Source organism: Cyprinodon tularosa, unplaced genomic scaffold (genome assembly GCF_016077235.1).
Source record: "Cyprinodon tularosa strain WSP-4 unplaced genomic scaffold, ASM1607723v1 ctg27, whole genome shotgun sequence".
NCBI classification, from domain to species: domain Eukaryota; kingdom Metazoa; phylum Chordata; class Actinopteri; order Cyprinodontiformes; family Cyprinodontidae; genus Cyprinodon; species Cyprinodon tularosa.
In genome coordinates, this window is record NW_024038974.1 from 359313 (window position 1) to 380930 (window position 21618).

At 37.6% G+C, this 21618-nt stretch overlaps 1 protein-coding gene across 1 annotated transcript; it reads left to right on the top strand.

Annotated features, from left to right (window-relative positions):
• Nucleotides 1-8364: 8364 nt before the first annotated feature.
• On the top strand, nucleotides 8365-15661 carry atp1b4 (ATPase Na+/K+ transporting subunit beta 4). The gene is made up of 9 exons (XM_038289597.1): nucleotides 8365-8551; nucleotides 8711-8764; nucleotides 9262-9478; nucleotides 11612-11740; nucleotides 11848-11952; nucleotides 12314-12513; nucleotides 13382-13438; nucleotides 14601-14693; nucleotides 14773-15661. Exons 2-9 carry the CDS (start codon nucleotides 8714-8716, stop codon nucleotides 14932-14934), a joined length of 1014 nt encoding a protein of 337 aa, XP_038145525.1. The 5' UTR covers nucleotides 8365-8551; nucleotides 8711-8713; the 3' UTR covers nucleotides 14935-15661.
• Nucleotides 15662-21618: the final 5957 nt, after the last annotated feature.

Genomic DNA, 21618 nt, shown 5'->3' on the forward strand with positions numbered 1-21618 from the left:
AGTAAAGAGAGATCCAAACTAAAATTTGCCCATCAGATCAATTCCATTCCTGTCCCCCTGTTTCTATAACAGAACAAATGTTCTGTCATAGAATACAATAAAAATCCTATACAACTCATTGAGATGAAATCCGCCATCACCACTAACTTTAACCTCATGTAACACAGTTGGATGCAATTCAAACATGGTGTCCCAGATGCTGTTACAATCTGCACACCTCAATCAAAGAATTCTAATGTTTGATTAAATTTATGAAATCAACACAGAACTTGGTGTCATTTGCTCAGTAAGCTCAATAGACACCCATCAATCCACTTTAACACCTTAATTTTAAATTCCATTTAAATTTTAATTTTAGTTTTACTGAATGATAGCCTCTGTACTATGTAAATAAAATTTAGATCATCTTCCTTAGTAGATGAAGCGTAACACACAATGCAATTCAGCTATAGTTAAGAAAAAATATGTAATTGCAATAGTTAGTCCCTGCCCATTCTTTGCAGGCAGGAAGGGAAAAAGACACATTTAGCATTTTGTGAGACAAACAGAGTGAATCATGGAGGAATGCAGTGTCGTAACAGTTGGTGCACACCAACCCCTAACTGCATCGTAAAACCTCTGACCCCAGGAGATGGGGTTGTCCTCAACACCTAGAATTACACTGCAGGGCTGCAGGACGTGAAGAAAACAGGGCGCCTCAGTGCTATATCTAAAATAAGAAGAGAACAATGGCATCACACACTACAAAAATTTAAAGAAAAGAACTTATTCACCACTACCAAGTTGTGTTGGCACCCATTTCGTCTCCAACCTGCAGACTGAAGGGAACCCCAGGAGTGGGCTTTGGCGCCCAGGTCACATGATCAGAGGTGAGAATCCAGGATCAAACATGAGAACACACAACAGGACCACCGCTGAGCAACTTGCCATGCCCCAATTCTTTATCTGCTGAATCAGAAGGTGTCCAGAATAGCAGTCATTCCAGCAGTGCAGAAACATCTGGATACAGTCCCGCTTTAATGAACTTTGGTCAGCCTTTCGTGGTCGACAGAGCAGGACATAGAAACCAGCAGACCAGTCATCTACTGAAACCCCCGTCCAGGTTTGGACAAAAGGCTATGATCTTTGTGGTCCCGACTCACTGCTGATTCCCAGCCATAGAAGACTCCCCCAGATAACGCTTGAGTCCCTTTTGTTTTCAGCCAGGCATGAAAAGCAACAGTCAAAGGAGACATCTGTTGCCAGGTCCTATGAGCAGCACTTTGCAATCACGTGCAGCATCATCATGTACAGCAGGTGAACAGTTCGCTTTCACTGACCTTCGTAATCGCTCAACAGCGTTCGGCTTTCATACAACAGTCCAGCAGAAGATGGGCCTAATTCAGCATCATCATGTCTTTGTTCAGCAACAACAGTGGTCTGATGCGGTAATCAAGAAGATCCCTTCAAATACATCTTCCCATGATCTCTGAGCTCAAAAGACCCTTCCCCCAAGATTGCCATCAAGTCAGAAGGAAGGAGAACTGCCAGAGAAAAAATAATACAAAGTAATTAAAAAGCAAAACTTATATTTGCCACATTTTGTTACTTTCACTATTATAAATAAAATTTATCTTGTGATGCATCCTCCCGTGTGGCTCTAGATTTGTTGTTGTTATAGCACAAACGGCCAACTGCCCCAAATCCTGAACTGCAAAAAGAATAAGCATAGATATGTGTTAAAATAGTCCACGATCAGATGTGCCAGAATTAAGAAAATAATGACACTTACTGTTCAAAATCAATAAACGTCAATACCTCGATGACATTCACTCTGCTTGTGCCAAATATCAACTACAAATTCTAAAATCACAACCTCACAAACTCATTTAAGAATTAGAACAAACTATAGAATGTTCAAGTACTGATACTTATAAAAGTGGTGATGGAATTGCCCTTGGTCAAATAATTATGAATTGCATATTGTTCTACTAAATACCAAACATCCTTATCATGGTCCCACGCTTCAAGACAAAGTCCTATTTTAAAATTTCAGAAATCCTTTACATTTTATCTGAATTTCATAGCAGTTTTAACCAAAATTTTCCTCAAAATTAACAATTTACACCCAACTGTATATAATCAAAGTCAGCAGTGATGCAGAAATCTATCAACAATTTTAAATGTAAATAAACATGGCATAGATGTTATTTGAAACCGTTCAATTTTAGATGATCAAATCTAATTCAGTAGAAGCTTCTATATCACATACATCATATTTTAGCAAAGCAGGAAGGCCATATGACTCTACATTAAAGAAATCCATAATTCACTATTGTTGAATCGAAAAAATCAAAATTATTGATTAACTAATTTACCATTAACCATATCCAAAAATTTACCAGGAATTAGGGTCTACTTCTGCTTCTCCCCCTGTTGATATAATAAAATTCTCATTTTGAAAACAATTTGGAATCTATGTCACTTTTATATAATAATTTGCTGAAAAACCAAAATATCATAAGATGTTCCACCATTTCTCCAAATCTTCCATCTAGTATTCAAACTAGACTGAGATTACCGTAAATTTCAAAGTTCCATCTGTAATGTCTTATCTTTATAACATCCCCCTGTGTTTTCTTATTTCCAAAAGAAAAACAATTTAGAGGTGGAAAAACAAAAAATGGAAGAACTTACCCCCATTATGCTAAAATTTCAACATGTCCAATCAGTTACCCATTAGAAATATAAACCAAGTTTAGTTAGTTAGAATTTAGGTTAGTCTGTTAGTGTTATTAGTCAAAGTGGATAACACAGTTTCCTAATAACTACATCTATCTGCTTTAAGCCAAGGCTGAATTCTCGTTTCATATTAATTTCACTGCACAAGCAGATGATTCAGCTTCAACCAGATTGTGACACCAAAATATGAAATCGTCATTACCTTAAAATTGTCCCTTAAAGCAGTAATAAAAACATATTTATGAAACAAAACCTTCAGTGTACCTAAATAGTTTAAAATAAGAAAAATATCACACAACTACACACTAAACTGAGGTCATATTTACATAGAGCATCCTAAAACCCATCAAAGGCCATCAGCCTACACATTCACTCTCATTCACACTCAAGCAGACTCATCAACACCCCATTGTAAGAAAGATGCAGGATGTTACCCCAGATTTCAAACCAAAATTCGTCCTGTGAAAGTCTTAAACACAATTATTATAAGACCATGGTTGAAAAAAAATAAAAAGAGATAATTATCCAATAGTTCTAATATTGTTCAGTTTTGAGTGAACCTTTTTTAAAAACTCCATATTATACACACAACCGCATTTCATGATAGCCCATAGTTATTAAATGGCTACCTAGACCCCTGTAGGAAAACCCAAAAACCGTTCATGTGGTCATGTAATATGCAAAATGGGCTGCACACGAAGATCGTCCTACAAGAAACAAAGTTATTCATTAGTGTTTCAACATGTCCCACATTAACAGTGTAGAAAACACTGTCAAGCAGAAAAACATCCATATGTTCTCATTTTTGTTCTCTTGTTTCAAGCAGTGAGGGTGTTCCCTCTTGTGTCAGGAAACCTAGAAATTGAAGTGATTGTCAATGTTACAATATTATAAAAAAACAATTGGATCATTCCAGTGCTCTAGCCTGGAACTGATGCCACACATTTCTCCCGCTGAGAAAGTAAAAACATCTGTAAATCTGTTATTTTGTACTTTTCATTTCAACACAAAACACAGTTCTAAAAGCAATTCACATCAAAATCCAAGAATCCTGAAAGCGTGAGCTGGAAATAGCACAGAACTGAAGCACTCCCAAAATGCAAATAAGGGGGGTCAATCAGTCCCCCCGCTGTGAAACAAAACTTGTAACCCAAATGGAGACACCTCTGTCCCACAGAAGCACATTTTAACAGAAAGTTAGTAATACAACATCCAGCAAAAATATTTAACAATATCTCATAACACAATCTCATTAACCATCCACCAACACAAATCACTTGCGCACAATCTCAGCACAATTCAGACACAGACAGACGAATAGACAGCAGCGCGTGGTGGGACATAGGCTACAGTATAACGGGGGAAGACAGACACACAGCCACAAACACAAAGAAACATACAAAACACAGAAACATAGACAACGTTGTAGTTCAGTCAAGAAAAGACAGAAAAGAAAAGAAAATGTCAGGTGCCGGCTAAAGGAATGTATGACGCATCTTTTAATTGTCCAATTTCAATTTTACAAATCCCTTTTATTCTCATTTCAACTTCTCAGTCCTACACTTCAGAGCTGGGTCAAGCTCGAGGCGAAAATAAGCCTCAATTTAGTTTATTCGATCACTCAATCCGCCCAGTGACAAAAGGTTTTTTCTTTTTCAGCTGGGGAGAGCGATTGAACCCGTATTAAATCAAATAATTTATTTTAGTCCTTTATACTATAAGCAACCCGATTAAGGGTGCCAAAGAAAGGTGATCCAACCTGCTATTAGTCCTTTATTTTCCACGAGTGATACAACTCGGTCCAATTAACCTGCTATTAGTCCTTTTCCATGAGTGATACAACTCGATCCAATTAACCCAAATAATTATAAGTCCACTGGAGATGAGTCGAAATCTCCGGGCTGATACAAGCCCCTGCTAATTAATACACAGACACCCGAAATTCTTTTTTAGAGGCCCAGGCATTGTTCCTCAGGGCTAAAGAATAAATTAATCTTTATTAATTAATCAATTAATCAATTAATCAATCAATAAAACCTTCTTTTAAAAAACCCAGCTTAAGTCAGAGTTAACGTAAAGGCTCTGTTTGAACTAGCCACAGTTCCCTGTAATGTGTATTTATTCAAATCCTTAAACAACCGACTCTGTTAGGAGGGATTTTATCTACCTCTGCAGCTTCTGAATTCTGTGAGGCCGCACACAGCAAATCAGCCCAGGTCCGACCACACGGCGCTTCAGACAACTGAAAAATAATCAGATACTGTCTTACCACACCGAAGCGTCGGGCCGAAACGGATCAATCAGGACCAAACAGCCGTCCGCCGAGACTCCAGAACCGGCACGAGCCCCCAATTGTAAAGGAAGAAAATATTCTAACATAGTTAACTTTGGAAAAAGGTTGGCTTTTCATTTTCTTCCCTTCCCCAGGTCCACTCGGCGAGCTGCGTGTGGTCACTATGAAAATCAGCAAGGCGTGTTGACATCACAGAATTACAGAGTTTAATCCAATATAAGACAATGCATACACTTAGAAATAAGACAATGCACAAACCTACACCAGAAACTGCAGAACAACAGAGACATACATTCCATTACCTGACATGAATGGAGAGAAGGAAATAAAGCAAAGACGTACAAGACATCTTTGGAGAGTTTGCAAGAGCAAAATCTGATCTGTAACTTCTATATAGAAAGCTTTATCCTCTTGTAACTAATCCATTCAAAAAGGGGCTGGCCCTCGGTCCTCCAACCAGACGGCATCTCTGACACTGCCTAGAGCTTCCCCAAATTTACTGCAAACATCTGGGGTCATTTGCTTCTTTGTTTTAACAAGAAAAGGCGGAAAGCTTGTCCTGTCATCTAGAACTCTCAGGGTCATAAAACACAAGATAAGCTCTCACAGACTCGGTGTGGAATGCGGGGGGCCTCACTTTTGACCTTCTGTAAACCAAGCAGAAATCTCTCCTGCAGGCTTAACTGTTATTCACCCCCCAGGAGATACTCATTCTATGGGCTGGTGGTCTAAATACTTATCCATTAGTAGTTTCAAATCATTAACACAGCCTTGTTCAAAATTAAGAAATATGTTCAAGTGAGAGTGTTTACACATGCCATAAGATTAACTGTATTAAAGTCTAAAAAATAATCATTTTTCTTTAACAAAACCTATTAAACATTAACATTTTTCATATATTAACAACTACTTGACAACACAAACACTGTGGTTAATTATGCACATCAATATACAGACATTAAAGATGATAGATACAGAATTCATGCTCTTTTCAGAACTAAATTTTGAATTATTTGGGGTAAAGATAAAATTATGTGCCTCTGCAAGTCATCTAAGAGTCTTCAGTGAAATCATAGATAAATAGCTATTTTAATAATAACATAAAAATTAATTAAATGTGGATATTAGTAGCCTAAATTTAAATATAATTTTTTTTTTTTGCAGAATGATTATTGATTAAAGTAGGTAATGACAATTGAAATATTTTCGCCCCAGATCTCAAACCTAAAATAATTTTGTGCGATATACTTTTATTTTACACAGCATAGATGTTTCAATATATGTGTCTGTTTGTTAGCAAAGGCTGCAGGAAAGCATATTTTGTCTTTATTTAGAAAATATGGATGTTGTGCATGTTCCTGTTGGAACAGTATAGATTGACCCTGAGGTTCTGGTGTGTTTCTGCCACCCCTCAATATTCATAGGTTATTGACTGGAAACCCTTATTAGGATTTTCTGGCTACGTCTCTGACTGTTGTAGAGGAGGGGTACATCTAAAGTTGTAATTCAGAGTGAAATCTGCTTCCATCAATATAGTTTGAATCTGTTTTACATGAGGACAGACATTAGGAATAATGCAGATCAAAATATGGATTCCTATCAGAACGCTATTTTGACTCCTACAAACCATCAAAGGAATAAACATACATTTACTATGACATATGGAAATCACAACTCATGACATAGACCTTTTTCCTTTCAGTGTTCAGCAGAACTCGTTAAAGGAACACAAGTTACATGTTGGGGTCCCTGTGCCTCAAATGCCAAGTTTCGTCCCTAGAATTTGAGAAAAATGAAACAAATAATTTATGTCTGTCGCTTAGACTTTGCATTTTTTTCAGATTGGAAATGGTTTTACACAATGACAATGCTAAGCAACAGACATAAATGATTCATGGCAGAATATATGTATAATTATACCCCAAACCAACACTGCACCTAACACCACATTTTCCAACATTAAATTCAGTAGAAGATTTCACACTAGGGGGGCAAATGTTAGGCTTCTAAACAATCATAAAAGAAAGACATGAACCCTAGTGTCAAATACACTTTTTAGGTATCTATACTTTACTCCATAACTAATTTTTCTTTCTACTTCTGACTTCTACTCATTACATTTTCACACAAGTATCTGTATTTTCCTTATATTTTTAAAACAAACGTTACTCGTTACTCCTGGCTTCGGTTTAATGTTAATAAATATTTATTTAACGTCATGTGCGCCATCCAATGCAGATCATTGGCTTCATCGACATCTAGTGAAAACTAGTGCAATTGGTTGAGTCATATAATGCAAACACTCATTGGTTAGCTAAAGGAAATCATCAGAAGCAAGCAAGTGTTCTTCAAACTACAAACACGAATTATCTATGCCATGCTACAATGTCAAATTCAGAAAAAGATGATTCAGAAAAATATCTAAAAGGACGGACACAAACGAGATGGAGACCAACAAAACCTCCTTCATCCTTGGCCCTATCTCAAACAATTTTTTTGAAATAGTTGAAAATTTGATTCAATTCATATGGTGGCATCTGGCTGTTTTTTTTAAAGGTTTCTTTATACTTTTAGACTTCAAGTAGTTTTTGGAGCACATACTTTTTCACTTTTTCTTGAGTAAAGAGGTCAAGTTGATACTCCAACTTCTACCAGAGTGTTTTTAAACTGCAGTATCCATACTTCTACTTAAGTAACCAATGTGTGTACTTTTGACACCACAGGTGTCTTCATTGTGACAGAACCATTCAATTCACCATCAAGGTACACTTACATTAACACGTGCGCACGTTTTTACCGCGAAAAACTTAAACAAGTGATTTTTCCATGACGCAATTTTTCTTTTCATTTAGGGCTCACAGGAAAAAAAGAACTTCAGGAGTCCCCCTCTCCCACTTTTACAAGAGGGGAACAAAGATTTACGTGACCGGAGTGTAGATAGATTCAGGACTACATGAACCTCCAACAAGAAGCTGAAGGAGCGCTTGCTGTTTGCCACAAGTTGCACGATTTGGATGCATTTAGGAAAAGTCCGCAATTACGCATCGACACTCCTGGGTTTACGTTTAAGTACTGATTATAAATTTGAGCCCAGTTAGAACAAATTGATACAATAGATAAATAAAATAGCAGCAAATAAAGTTATTTGGACAGATTTTACGCACAAGCACACTGTCATTAAAATGAGCTGTAAATATTTCCTTCATGTTTTATTCGTCTCCTTGTCCAGCTTTTAGACAATGGCGGTTGGGGTGCGTGTACAGAATGCATTGCTGTGATTCAGAGCCACTGCCAAATCCACTCTGGGACCCAAAAAAAGCTGTCTGTATCCCACCCCCGGGTTTCCTCTGTGCAGCCTTCATTCACTATGATGCGCGCCTAGTTGAAGGACCCTCTCCGCACCGGTCCCCCCTCTGCATGCCCAAAACTTTCTAATGAAATCCCCGCACATTTTTTGACGAATATTGTTACTCTTTAGCGATCAAGGAGGCTTCCCGATTAATTTATCAACAATTTTTATTGAGAAGAAAACTTCAGGTAAGTTCTTTCCTTTTTAAATAAATTACACTTGTGAATACATGTATATATTTTGATAAAGATATTGTTGTTGTTTTTTTAGAAATGTGTTGTTTTTGTGAAAAAAACTAAATAAATGAACCCCTAATGAATCAATAAATGCTGTTTCTGTGTGTATAGAATATGGAGCCCAGTGCCACAGAAGGGGGAACTGAGAAGCTTGTTAAAACTCCTGTAAGTACTGAGGTTAAATGAATGCATGGTTTCCGATTTAAATATGACCCTCAGAAAAGTTATAAATCAATCGACGAATCAATGACGACCCTTTTGCATGACACTCTGAGGTGTCCTATGGTTTTTCTCTGGGATCTGTGTGCCATGGCCTGTAGACGCTGAGAGTCAGTGAGTAACATCTGGATGTAACATTGACCTTCCAGTTTTGCTGTCTGCAGCTGCTGCTCCAAGCAGGAGGGTCTGGCTCAGCAGAGGTCAGCTCTCCCAACGAGTGCCACAAGGTCACCAGAGAGTTTATAATTTGCAGAAACGGGGGACAGGACCATCAGTTTGATGTCCATTAACATGCGGAGCGCTGTCTTGCAGTTGAAATTATTGGTTATAATCGGATCAGGAGGCATGCCAGTTTTTCCTTGCTGCAAAAGAAAATAGGTCGACTGCAGAACCCAGCAGTTTGGAACATGTGTGGTGAGGGCTTTTTCTCTTCTTTCCACCAGCCGCCCAAGGTTATACTCAAACATGGCGTGGAGCTGGAGGAAGAACAGGAGGAGCTGGCTGAGCATCAGCCCCTGGAGCAGGAGGACCTGAACTTCGAAAGGTGGAAGCGCAGGCCAGTTCCCAAGAGGACACTCCACCAGAAGATAGCCGACCTTAAGAAGTACCTGTGGAATGCAGAGACCAACGAATTCATGGGTCGCTCTGGCAAGAGCTGGAGTGAGTTTCTGAGCAATAAGAGGCTCTGTGTTCTGTTGCAAAAGTTATTAGTTTTATGAACCTAGATTATTAACCGTCTTCTAGATGGTTTTTCCAAGATACATCATTCAAAGATAATTTGAGAGTGGGAAATGTTCCTCTAGTCCAGTGTGTGTGTGTGTGTGTGTGTGTGTCTTCATGCTTGATGTTTACATAGGTGCATGGACAATTCAGAGAGTCACGACAAAAACAGACTGCCTGGGGACACGTCCCCAGCGGGAGGACACTGTTCTTGGCCTTGCATTGGCCAGGAATCACATTCCTCTAAATCTTACCATGCTCTCCACAGTTTTGTTCCCAAAGCCTTGGCGACCTTGCTGCTGAACCGAACATGCACAAGGCCCCTCTGCTGCAGAGGAACATGTAGACGTGCTGTGTTTCTTTAGACATTCACTGATCTAGCTTTTCTTTGGCTAGTGCTGACTTCCGGTCTTCCGATCATGACTTTGATCTTTGCTTTTTTAACTGAATAAGTAGAATATCAGCACGTCTGCATCAGTAAATGTTTTTTAATTTAAATGGTATATGTAAAGATTTTCTCTATTTTGACCTCATAAACATAGATCAGAGTCGACCAAGGGAAAAAGGACTGACTCCAAGAAAAAAGGAAAATTATTTTATTTTTTAAAGTTTTTTGGTTATATAAAGTAGTCTTTTTTATTTCCCACTGCAAAAGAGGGAATTGGAAGGTCAACATTTATGCATCAAGCATAACTTTTACAGATTCTTCTTTTAATTACATTAGAAAAAAGCAAAAATCATTCATACAGTTGGATGATCCGTGTACCGACTGAAAAGTATTGGGAGCTCTCAATTTGGATGCAGTTATTAATTAAGATAAAAAAAAAAACCTAATTTTTCCTAATTGATTATGAGAGCTAATCAAAGAAAAGTCGTTAGAGTCCTATTTTCAATTATATATATATTTTTTGGACTATGATAGAAAAAAATAGAAATAGAAAAATCCCTTTATTATGCCACAATGGGGACATTTTGGATATGTCATGATACATTAAAATGTAAGAATTTCCCGCAGGTTACTTGTTAATTAGTAGTTTCAAATCCAGCAGGAAATAAAGGAATTCAAGTATGTTCAAAAGTTTTATCTAAACTTTTTTTATATATAAAAATCCCACAGAATTGCATTATGATAAATACTTGTGGTTTAATGTTTTAGTGTTTTTTTTAAACATCCTTTTTTTTATCTCTGGCCAAATGATTGCTACATCTTTTTTTTCATCCATAAAGATCATTGAAAAAAACTAAGAGCTTGATGCAGACTGAATAAGCAGCTTCTTGCTGCCATGCGATGCAGGAGTGTCCCTTTCCTTAGCACAGCTGGAGACAAAAACATGTCAAGAAAATCTGTGTTTAACAGAAAAACTGAACTGCTGCACCTTCAGGGAGGGATAAGAGCTTAATGAAACTATATAACCAGTGTGTGCACATTTGTTGAGAAGTGGGGCCCATGTGTCTGCAGAAGAAAAGGCCCTGAGTTCAAGTCTTCTCTGCGTGTCCTGTGAGGCAAGTGTGCGAGAGGGGATACAATACCAGAGTGGGGTGATTGGGGCTCCTTGGAGCTGGCTGGGCCTCTATGGCTGCATAAAAAAAAAAAAAAAACCTTCACTACGATGGCAACCGGAGGTTCACTGTGTTCCTGAGTGAAAGAACAAGCTGAGAGAATTCTCACTGAGCTCAAACAGAAAGGCCTTTGTGGTTGTTGGGACGCGAGGCTGGCCGCCACTGGTCCCCTGTAAAATTGCATGAACAGCAAAAGCTATTAAGATTTAGGACACATCTAGTCAAATTCGTTCTAAAAATGATTCCTGAATCAAAATGACAGAGAAATGAAAGTCCTCACAATTTATTTGTAATGGACTCTTTATATTTGAGTGATTATTTAAAGGGGGGGGGGGGGGGGGGGGTTCCCCCTTGCATGTCTTTATAAACAAATTAGAGACAGTACTAATCATTGACAGGAACTAGGCTCCAGACAACACAAACAAAAAGAAAAAAAAGAAAAAAGGTTAATTATTTTCTTGGTTCAGATCAAACATAATCTCTTGTGTAATCATTTCCCCCCCCTCTGTCCAGGCCTCATCCTGCTGTTCTACGCTGCACTTTACACATTTCTGGCAGCCATGTTTGGCGGCTGTTTGTTTTGCCTCATGTGGTCCATCAGTCCCTACCATCCTACCTTCAATGACAGAGTGATGCCACCAGGTAAATAAGCCCCCAGCCTCAGAGGCCACCTTCCTCCCTGCTCTCCCATGTCTCTGCTCGTTCATTCTGCTCTGCACAGTTGACTGTCTCTGGGTCTCTACTGGCAGGTCTAACAATGGCCCCACACCTAGAGGGCCACGACATCGCTTTTAACGCATCTGACCGCAAATCCTGGAAGAAGTATGCCCGGTCTATGGAGGAATACCTAAGACGTGAGTCAGTCTGAACTTGATGACGTTAAACGTTGAGGCCGTTGAGTTTGTTAAAATGAAAGAGACTTCAGAGGGTCTTAATCCTCATCTTCTTCTACCTTTGTCTAATTTTTTTCTTTACATTCGTTTCCTGTAGAGCATGCTGGGAAGTGAATCCTCTTTGTGGGCAGAGGGTAGCCATTCAGTACAGTTTTTTTTTTCTTTTTTCAAAACCAGCTTTTGTCAGGCTTCTTTTGCCAGAGGCCTGAGCCTGGCAGGGTTTTGCAATTGCAAAGGTTTATTTATGCCTCTCTCCCTCCCCTTGAATCCCTCTCTCATTTTCCCCTTTGGGTTTTTTCCCCCCTCTACTCTCCACTTCCAGCTTATAATGATGGTGCTCAGGATAAGAAGAATATCCATTGCACGCGTGAGTCATACTTCTTGCAGGATGATCTGGAGGAGAGCGCAGAGCGGAAAGCGTGTCAGTTCAAGCGGTCCTGGTTGGGGGAGTGTTCGGGGCTGAAGGACCCCCACTATGGCTACTCTCAGGGAAGGCCATGCGTCCTGCTTCGGATGAACCGGGTAAGGACAGTCAGTCACTGCTGGCCGGGGAGCTTAATACTAAAGATCACTGGCTAAAAGTGTGAGATTGATTGTAATTGCTGATTAGTGATACCAAGTGGCCAAATGAGGTACAGCATGAAAATGCTGGAGAAATTTTGTCTTGTTAACTATTGCTAATATGATTATATTCATGAACTTGATTATTTCCATGTCAAACACAAATGTTTTAGAGACATTTATATGGTCTAAAATTGCTTTCTTATCCAAATCATTGAACTAAAATATCCCAATAAATCCCATGGCCCTGTTCTGGTCCAAAATCGTTGCACACCAGCTCATCTATTTCATCTATGTCTTTGTGTACTTTCAGAAACTTGGGGTTTAAAGAACTTGTTTAGCTTATCTGACCTTAACCCGATTAAACAGCTTTGGGTGGAATTAGAGGGGAGACTGTAACCCTTGTCTTCTTGTCTAGCATCAGTGTCTGACCTCACAGTCAGTCCTGTTAACACGTTTATAACACTTTGCAAAACCTTCCGACTAGAGTTGAACCCGATAGCTCCTCACAATAAACCATTTGGATTCAGGATGTCTCTTTTCTTATTCTGTGGGTAAAAAGCAACAATGTGTGTCACTTTTAACAGCTGTTTCCTGTTTGTTGTTAATTTTAGTTTTTGAATATTACAACAGTTTTGTTTAGATGTAAAAAAAAAAATGTAATGGGATTCATTCTGAAGCTAGATTTCTACATGTTCCACGAGGGTTATGTATAAAAAGATGATTTTAGACAAAAAACATTACAAACTTTAAGTGGAAGAAAAAAAACAACAAAAAGTATTGAAAATCTCTGCTTTTTGTTCTAAATTGTATTTTAAATGTTTCATAGATTCTTGGGTACCTACCTGGCCAGGGTAAACCAATAAACGTCACTTGTGGGGTTAAGGTATGAAAAACATTGAATAATTGAATTATATCTGATGAAATACTGTGTTTTACAAAAGTTTTATACCCATTGAACGCTTTCACATTCTGCCTTGCTGCAAACGATATACATGTAATACTAGAACATAGTGAAGAACAATGGAGTGGGAAAATATTTATTCTAACAGATAAACATTTAAAAAGTGTGACATTTTCTTCCATCTGCCTCAACATTGCATTCCTGAAAATAAGATCTGGTGCCTTTAAGTGCCTTTTAAAAATCCAACTGAGGGTGATTTCAACTCAGTTCCTTCCAGTGGTGTTGTGAAAGCCTTAGAGGTTTAATGAAAAACATGAATAAACAAAGCCAAGGAATACATCAGACAGGTCAGGAAGAAATTGAGAGAGCAAAAATTAGATTATAACACTATAATCTAAGCTTTAAATATCTGATGGAGCTTTGTTCAATCTGTAAACTGGGATTAGAAAAGAGAAAGAGAGTGGCTCATCTGCACACCGAGCAAAATTCAATAAAAATGGAGGCTTAGGCTATGAGTGGTTTGCTTATTGAAGCAGCATAGAGGCTCATAGTAAAAAGAACAGTAATCCTTCAGAGATCCACACCTCAGCTAGAAAAATTTATGACAGCATAACCCTCAGGTTTTGTTTAAAAAAAAATCAAATTGGTTGCAACTACTGCAAAATACTAACACCACATTTTACTTTAATCATACCACCCCTATGGTCAGACATGATGTTGGCAGCATCATGCTATGGGGATATTTTAGCAGAAGAAAGGGAAGCTGGTCAGAAATGAAGGAAAGATAGTTAGATGTCAAACTTAAACTGAGGTGAGATTTGCATCTTAACCAGTTTCTTCTTAAGATCATTTTATGAAGATAAACAAGAAAAAATAATTCATACTTTAAAATACTTGGAGGAGTAATGCAATGACGGCTGATTCCTTAAGGTATTGAATCTGTTGGCAATCTCTACATCACAATTAAAATAAATAAATGTTAAAATCCTGTAAAGTTGACTTCCACACCACTTTCTGTTGCTCTATAATAAAAGTTCTTAATCAAAATTTTCTGGTTGTGATGAGGCAAAATGTGAAAATGTTCCCGGGTTCTTAAAATGTCTGCAAAGAACTGATGAGGATAATAACTACTTTTCTCTCCTAGAAAGGACCTCCAGAAGCTTTAGGAGAAATTCAGTTTTTCCCTAAAAGCATATTTGACATGAAGTACTACCCTTACTACGGGAAGCTCAGACATGTGAGTGTGGATTTAGGAATCAGGGCGAGGCAGCCGTTTTGCGGGACCATCTGAGTCGTTTGTGTCTGTTTTATCTCAGGTGAACTACTCTGCGCCTGTGGTAGCTGTACGTTTCGCCGGAGTGCAGCAGGACGCTCACATCCACGTTCAATGCAAATTGAACGGAAAGGGAATCATTAACGATTCACCCACTGACCGCTACCTGGGCAGCGTGACCTTTACCCTGGAGGTCGGAGCGTAAGGCAAAGACATTGCTGCTGTGATGGAGGCAGGAGAACATGTACAAGAGAAGAAATATTTGAAGCCTTTATTTTTTTTTTCTTGAATTATTTCCCTCCCCTCTCCTTGCTCTTAAATACCCACATCTTCTGCTGTGAGACAAATAAGGAACTAGATTTATAAATTTTTATTTGCATCTGTTGTTTCTTGAACCTTAAGCAGGGAGTCGGCACCCACAGCGACAGTGCTGAGCACCGAACAGCTGCATAGTGGGAATTACAATTCAGTTCCTCATAATTTATGATGATTAGCTCAATTAATCCAAACTAAATTCAACCCTGCCCAATTAGTTAACTTCTCTGGCTATGCAAATCCATTTCTGACTTAAAGCAGCCATCTATAGGAATTTAGAAAAGTCAGCATGTTTAGATGTTTTACATGTTTTTTTTCTTGCACAGTATTCTAATGGTGATAAGGTACTAATTTGTTTTGAATTACACTGTTCAATTAAGTTGTAAGAATTCAAAGAACTATCATGCAAAGTGCTGAAAAGACTTGTGTTGTACTTATACAGAAAAAAAATGACATAATAAATGCAAATACGTGATTACTTTATTTTTTTTGTTGTTGAATAGGGCAGTATTTTAAATTTACTATGTGTATGTTTCTTTTATTTTGAAAACGTAAAACAGCATACCAGACGGATCAGCGAAGCATTGATTATGATGTGTAATAAATCTTCAAAGGTCTGTTTTATTTTCAAAACAAGTGTTATAAATCCAATCTGAATTGTCCAACAAAACAAAAATATTGTATTTATTATCACAAGAAAACCGTGGATAAGTAATTTCCAAACATTTAATGTCATTCTCAATCAAATTCGATGTCAAAGGTTCTTTTTAAAAAGAAAAAAAACAAAACAGTTTATATTAGTTTGGATGTTGAAAGTTGAAATCGTCATTTTTTTAAATCCCTACTCGTTTGTTTAGATTTCTTTCTTCCAAGCAGATGAATTTCTTCTTATCTTTTATCGAGTTCTTCATCAAATATTTACATCTTAAAAAGTTTATTCTTTAATGTATTGTTAGGACTTTTTACTAATTTTCTTTTTTTTCTGTAAGTAATGCCAGCCTATTGTCATGTGAGCTTAAAATGAATAAAAGTGGAGAAAAAAAGAAATCTTTCTACAGTGGATAGAAGTGATGTATTTATAAGATCTGAGGTGGATAATCCTTTAGGGAATCCTCTCCAGTGCTACAAGATTCAGATTTTATTTGGGAATTCAAAATTCAATTTTCTGAATTAAATTATGAGTTAATAATATTAGATGATAAAAAATGGAAATATATAGCAATAATTTGGCCAGAAAAAAAAAACATAGTTAAAGTTGTTAAGGAAAGCTCAGCTTTTTCTCTCTGGTTCTTTTCTTTTACATTGAAGCTGTTAAGAAACCAAGTAGATCGAAAACTAACATTTTAAATATTGATTCATTGATAATCTAAAGAACATTTTAAAACAATTTTTAATCAGAAACCTGCAGCTCACCACAGCAAATTAAGTTTAGATTTTTCTAAAATTATAACTAAGTTTTTAGTTTACTCATATCAGCTCCCCTTTGAAAGTGATAAAGAGTATAATTTCTAAGAATAACCAGCTTGGTGCTGATTCCCCCCTAATTCCCTTGTCAGGCTTCGGACCTTTGAATGTCAGTGTAGGAAAGAATGTAATTCCCATGTGTAACTTTTCGCGTCCTACGTGTCTGAAACCATGTGAATAAACGAATCTATATGTGGGAATCTGGTCAGGACCCATCCTGCGACTGGTCTTGGAAGAAAAAGTGTCTCTTGGAGCATTGATCGTCTCCATGCAAACAGTTAAATGTTAGGAGAAGTCGGTCAGGTTACCCTCGGTTACCACAGCAGCTTTGAACCATAAGAGTCTTGGGGCCGGATCTATCAAAGGTTTGCGTGTATTAAAACGTGAGCTATTTCACTGCGCACGCTAAAAAATGTACAAACTGATCTATCAACAGCGTGCTAAAAGGATTTGGTCTTTAAAACGTGCTAAATAGCGCCTCTTATCCATTTAGTACTTTTTCTGCAATGAATATGCAATATGGGGCGTTTACACGCAAAAGTGCGTCTTGTGGGAGGAGAACATGTAAATATATTAATTTAGCACTCGCAAAGTGATTTATTAAACCTGAAAGCTATTTTGCTAACGGTATCTGACTCTATATTTAACACGTTTCAAAAGAAGGTGCAAATGGTCTGTATGCGTAATTGCGCACACATGGCAGCGGTTATTGTCGCAAGAAGGAGACATTGAAATGAAGCAAGGAGACGCAGAGAACGCATTTTTTCACTCCGTGTCAATATTTTTGCAATGAAGGAGGAAACGATCATCAAAACATATCGTTTATCCAGCATTGCCATTTTGTTGGGGGAACTCCGAATGGATTTGGAGCCAGCCACAAGGAGGACCCATGCAATACCAGATATCACAAAACTCCTTCCAACATTGCACTTTTTTGCATCTGGGTCATTCCAGCGTACGGCTGGAGCGAGAGCTGGGATCTCCCAATCTCGTTTTTCAGAAGTGCTGTCCGAAGTGCTATCCGACGGGGTCGGGGTTCTCCCCCTGCGCCTGTGGAGCAACATGCCAATGCTGCGGGGATGCGTAATCTCATCCACAGTCACTTCTTGTGAGCCATTTGGTATGTGCTTTTTTCTACAGGCCAATACAAAACACCTGTTTTTTTTTTTGTTGTTGTTGTTTTTTTTTTTTTTTACTGCAGTGAAGTAGAAATTCAGCCACATACCACCTTAGGGAATAAAGGTTGCCAAAGTTTTTTCTTTATATATCACTGTAAGATTTAAATTTCTTAATGCACTAGTTTTTAGAAACTACAAACTACTTTGCCGCAAACCACAAAACGCGCAAAACCATCATTTAAATAGGGCGTCTCCAACAGTTTTGCACCTGCCACCAGTTACGCAATCGCTCTTGTTAAATCACCCGCAAACCATGGTCCAGCCCCTCGCGCAAAATTCCAGTTTGCGAGCGCAAATTACTGCACGCAAAATTGGATCTTGATAAATCCGGCCCTTGGGGCCCCGGTGTCCCTACACCCCTGAAGGATAAGTATTTACCTGTCATCAGCATCATAACACAGATGCAGAATGAAGCAGAGCTTTTGAAGAAGGGGATCCGGCCCTCAAGTAGAACGTCATATATAAATGTTTATGCATTTCCAAATCACAGCAGTTTACATTTCCTGAACCTGTTGAATATAACTCCATCTCCTCTATGCAAAGTGTCCAGTCATAGTCTATTGAAAATGTTCTCCATAAAAGGTCCATTGTGAAATATGTGGAACATCCACAGACCCAGTCAATAGCCTATTGTACATCTGGATCACTAACCAGATCCATAAACGTGTAGGAAACATATGTTCCTATATATGTTTCATCTAATAAGCTATCTTACTAAGCCTGCGGTTCTATCAAATGTTTAGTACGCTTGATTGTATTGATTGCAGCTGAAGGTAAAGTAAATTCAGGTGTTCTCATTACTTTATGCATCTTCTGTGCGGTTACCCATACCAAAGATTAAAATATAGTTTCTGTAATGCTTATTTCAAATCATCTCACGGTTAAAATTGTGTAGTTTTAGATCCTGGGCCCTGACATTAATGTGTAATAAGGACAATTATCTCATTATCATTTAAGATACAGATATGTAAAAAGGTGAGCTGGTTTGATATGTAACACACAAGGCTTTATAAAACAGCTTCTTTAGTTTTAAAATACATAATCTTTTCCTATTTACTACCTAAATATGATTCTACAATTTAAAAGCAGAGTTTGGAGTGAAAATTTTAAAAAGGAAGTTAACTAAAAGAAGAAAAATAGTGATATATTTATGCTAAATGTGCAGGAATGTAAAGGCTTAAAATGCTGTAACAAAGCAGTAGCTGTCTAACAGGTTTCCAAACCATTCCTGGCCTACGTGGAAAAGTAATTGCTCCGTAAACCTTAAAAACTGCTTTACTAACCTCGTGTGTTTGTGATAACTGGCAGAGAGTCATTTGCATCACTGTGAATTTAGTCCACTTTCTGCAGGAAAGGTTCAATATATTTGAACCTTTAACCATCTCTCTATTTTTATATCAGACCATCTTGGATTTAATTTCCTTTATTTAACCAGATGAAAATCTAATTGAGATGGAGATGACATTGACAAGGAGGACATAGGCGGAAACTGAGGAGCACACATCAGTTATACCAGTCAAACACATAATATAAGACAATATAATCTATATATAACTCAAATAAGTGATACAAAAAAAAAAACTAAGAATGCTTGTTTCTAAGAATTGCAATCATTTCTACGAAATATAAACTATTTAAAGTTCAGACTAGATTTAAGTCTGGACTTTAGGCCACTTGAAACCTTTAGGATTTTCTCTCCTTGAGAGCAGACTACATGGCTGCATCGCCAGGCTGTCATGTTCTCACTAACATCTTTAAACATCCTTATGATTAACTTATCCCTCTGTTTTATAACTGATTTATAAATCTTCTTTCCAGAAAGGTCCACTCTTTTCCCGTCCTTCAGCAGATTCTGCCTCAGGATTGCTCACCTAATGTCTTTGACAATTTAAGACATGTAGGTCTTTCATATTCTTTATGGCTGCTATCCTGGTACAATATTGTTCTTAACTTAATTAAGATAATTTAAATGCTTGGCAAAACTGGTTTGATACCAATCCAGGAGTTTTTCCTCAATTGTATCGATTCTCCTTTACTGTGCAAGCAGCTCTGGGCAACGCTACACCTGCCCCTCACCCTTTTTTGGGGGCTTTTTTCACCTGTTAAATTCAGCTTTTAACATTTTTCATTTTAAAACATACCATTTTTTTAATTCAGCACCTTGTTACTACTTTTACTGAGCCAATAAAGGGAGTGTGGGGGAACAGATGTATAAATATGTGGGTAGATTTATTGGGCAACATAAAAATGAAAGTCTGTCTTTAATCACCTGGTAAGAGAGAGGCCCAGGATTTTTTCTCTCCAACCCTGCATGCCTGGGCACAATAGTGCCCCCCTCAATTTCTTTACACTAGATCATGATGAGCTGCTTTATGAAAACAGCCTACTTAACGCTGTCAGACAGATTCCAATAAAGGTGATTCCACAGGATGACAGTGATCAGGTATAGGCATTTGTTAACTAGAGTGGGGCTGTAAAACTCATTTTAGGATCATCCCATTTCCAAAAGTGGTGATTACAGCTGTGTAGATAAAACTTTAAATAATTTCGTTTACAAATAGCTCACTGTTCTGGTATAACTTTACTCTGCTTCATTTAGCAATTTCAGCCACTTTAAATGCATATGCCACTATTTTATGATCTTATGCCATATTTGGTGACCAGAACCGGCCTGCCTGCCTTGAGTTTGACACAATGACCTAGATGGACAAATAGTACCACGCCAAATAAATGATAAAGGTCCTGAATGTTATTTTTTGTTGTTTTTATTCAGGCTTTCCTTCAAGGAAAAAAAAAAAAAGTTTGCTGAAACGTTTAGCTGTGATTAAAAAAAAGAACCAGAAAAACTCTGTAAATATGCTTTTTTTTTTTTTTTTTGGGCTCATGTTGGCTCCATACTTTAATGGATAAAAATATTTAAGATGATATCCAAATTTACAAATATTCATACTAAACCACAGACCTAATCTGTTCTCCAATTATAGCTGGATGGAGTCCTGCCTGTGTGAGACACTTCCTCTAAAAGGACCAATGTGATCACGGTCCAAACCGCCATTAAAGCCTCAATATGAGTTCAGGAGTTGAAGATCACTTCTTTGGAATCTAATTCAGTCAACAGACTCTTTCAATCACAGGAAATGCACAAAAATAACAGATACAAAACAAGAACCAAACTTTATTGAATTTGTTACCCACTCGTGTTAAAACAAGCCCATCGTGTCACATTCCTTCATCAGATGGAGACAAGCTCACGGAGAGTAAAGCCAAGGTGCACAACAGAAAGGCACGGAAACCGTAGGTGGGGTTAAAACGCTCATAGCCGGGGAAAATAAAATAAAAAAATCCGTGCTTGTTTTGGTGCTCAGATGTTCCCATCAGAAACCAGGAATGAAGAACAGGACATGAAATACAAGCTTTTATTAGTTTGTCTGGCCAAAGACAAAGAAATAGTTAAATTAAGATTGAGGTTATTCATCCATGTGATCGTTATGAAAAACTTCCTTTTTTTTTTTTTTTTTTATCCGCCAAACAAATTATTAAATGATAAAAAGTAAATAGTTGAATTTGGAAGAACTTAAAAAAACAAAATTCAAACAATTCTTTGTTTCTATTAGCCGGTGGTGCGATTTCTTTTAAAATTTTCTTTAAGGAAAAAAAACAAAAGCAGAACAAAACACATTCCACTCCATTTTTATCATTAAAAAAGCTTGTTTTACATTTAGAAATCGAAACATTAATGAGATTTAAACAGTCACTTGTTTCCTTTTCTTCTATTACTGATTTCTGCTGAGATTATTAATTACCAAACACATGCACGGACCAATCTGGGTGGAATCACTTCTTTTTACTGTTAAACTGTCAGAAAATGTCTGAAAAAAAAATCCAGCAGATTAAAGTTCAAATGTTTTTCCTCAGAATTAAAAGCAAACAAA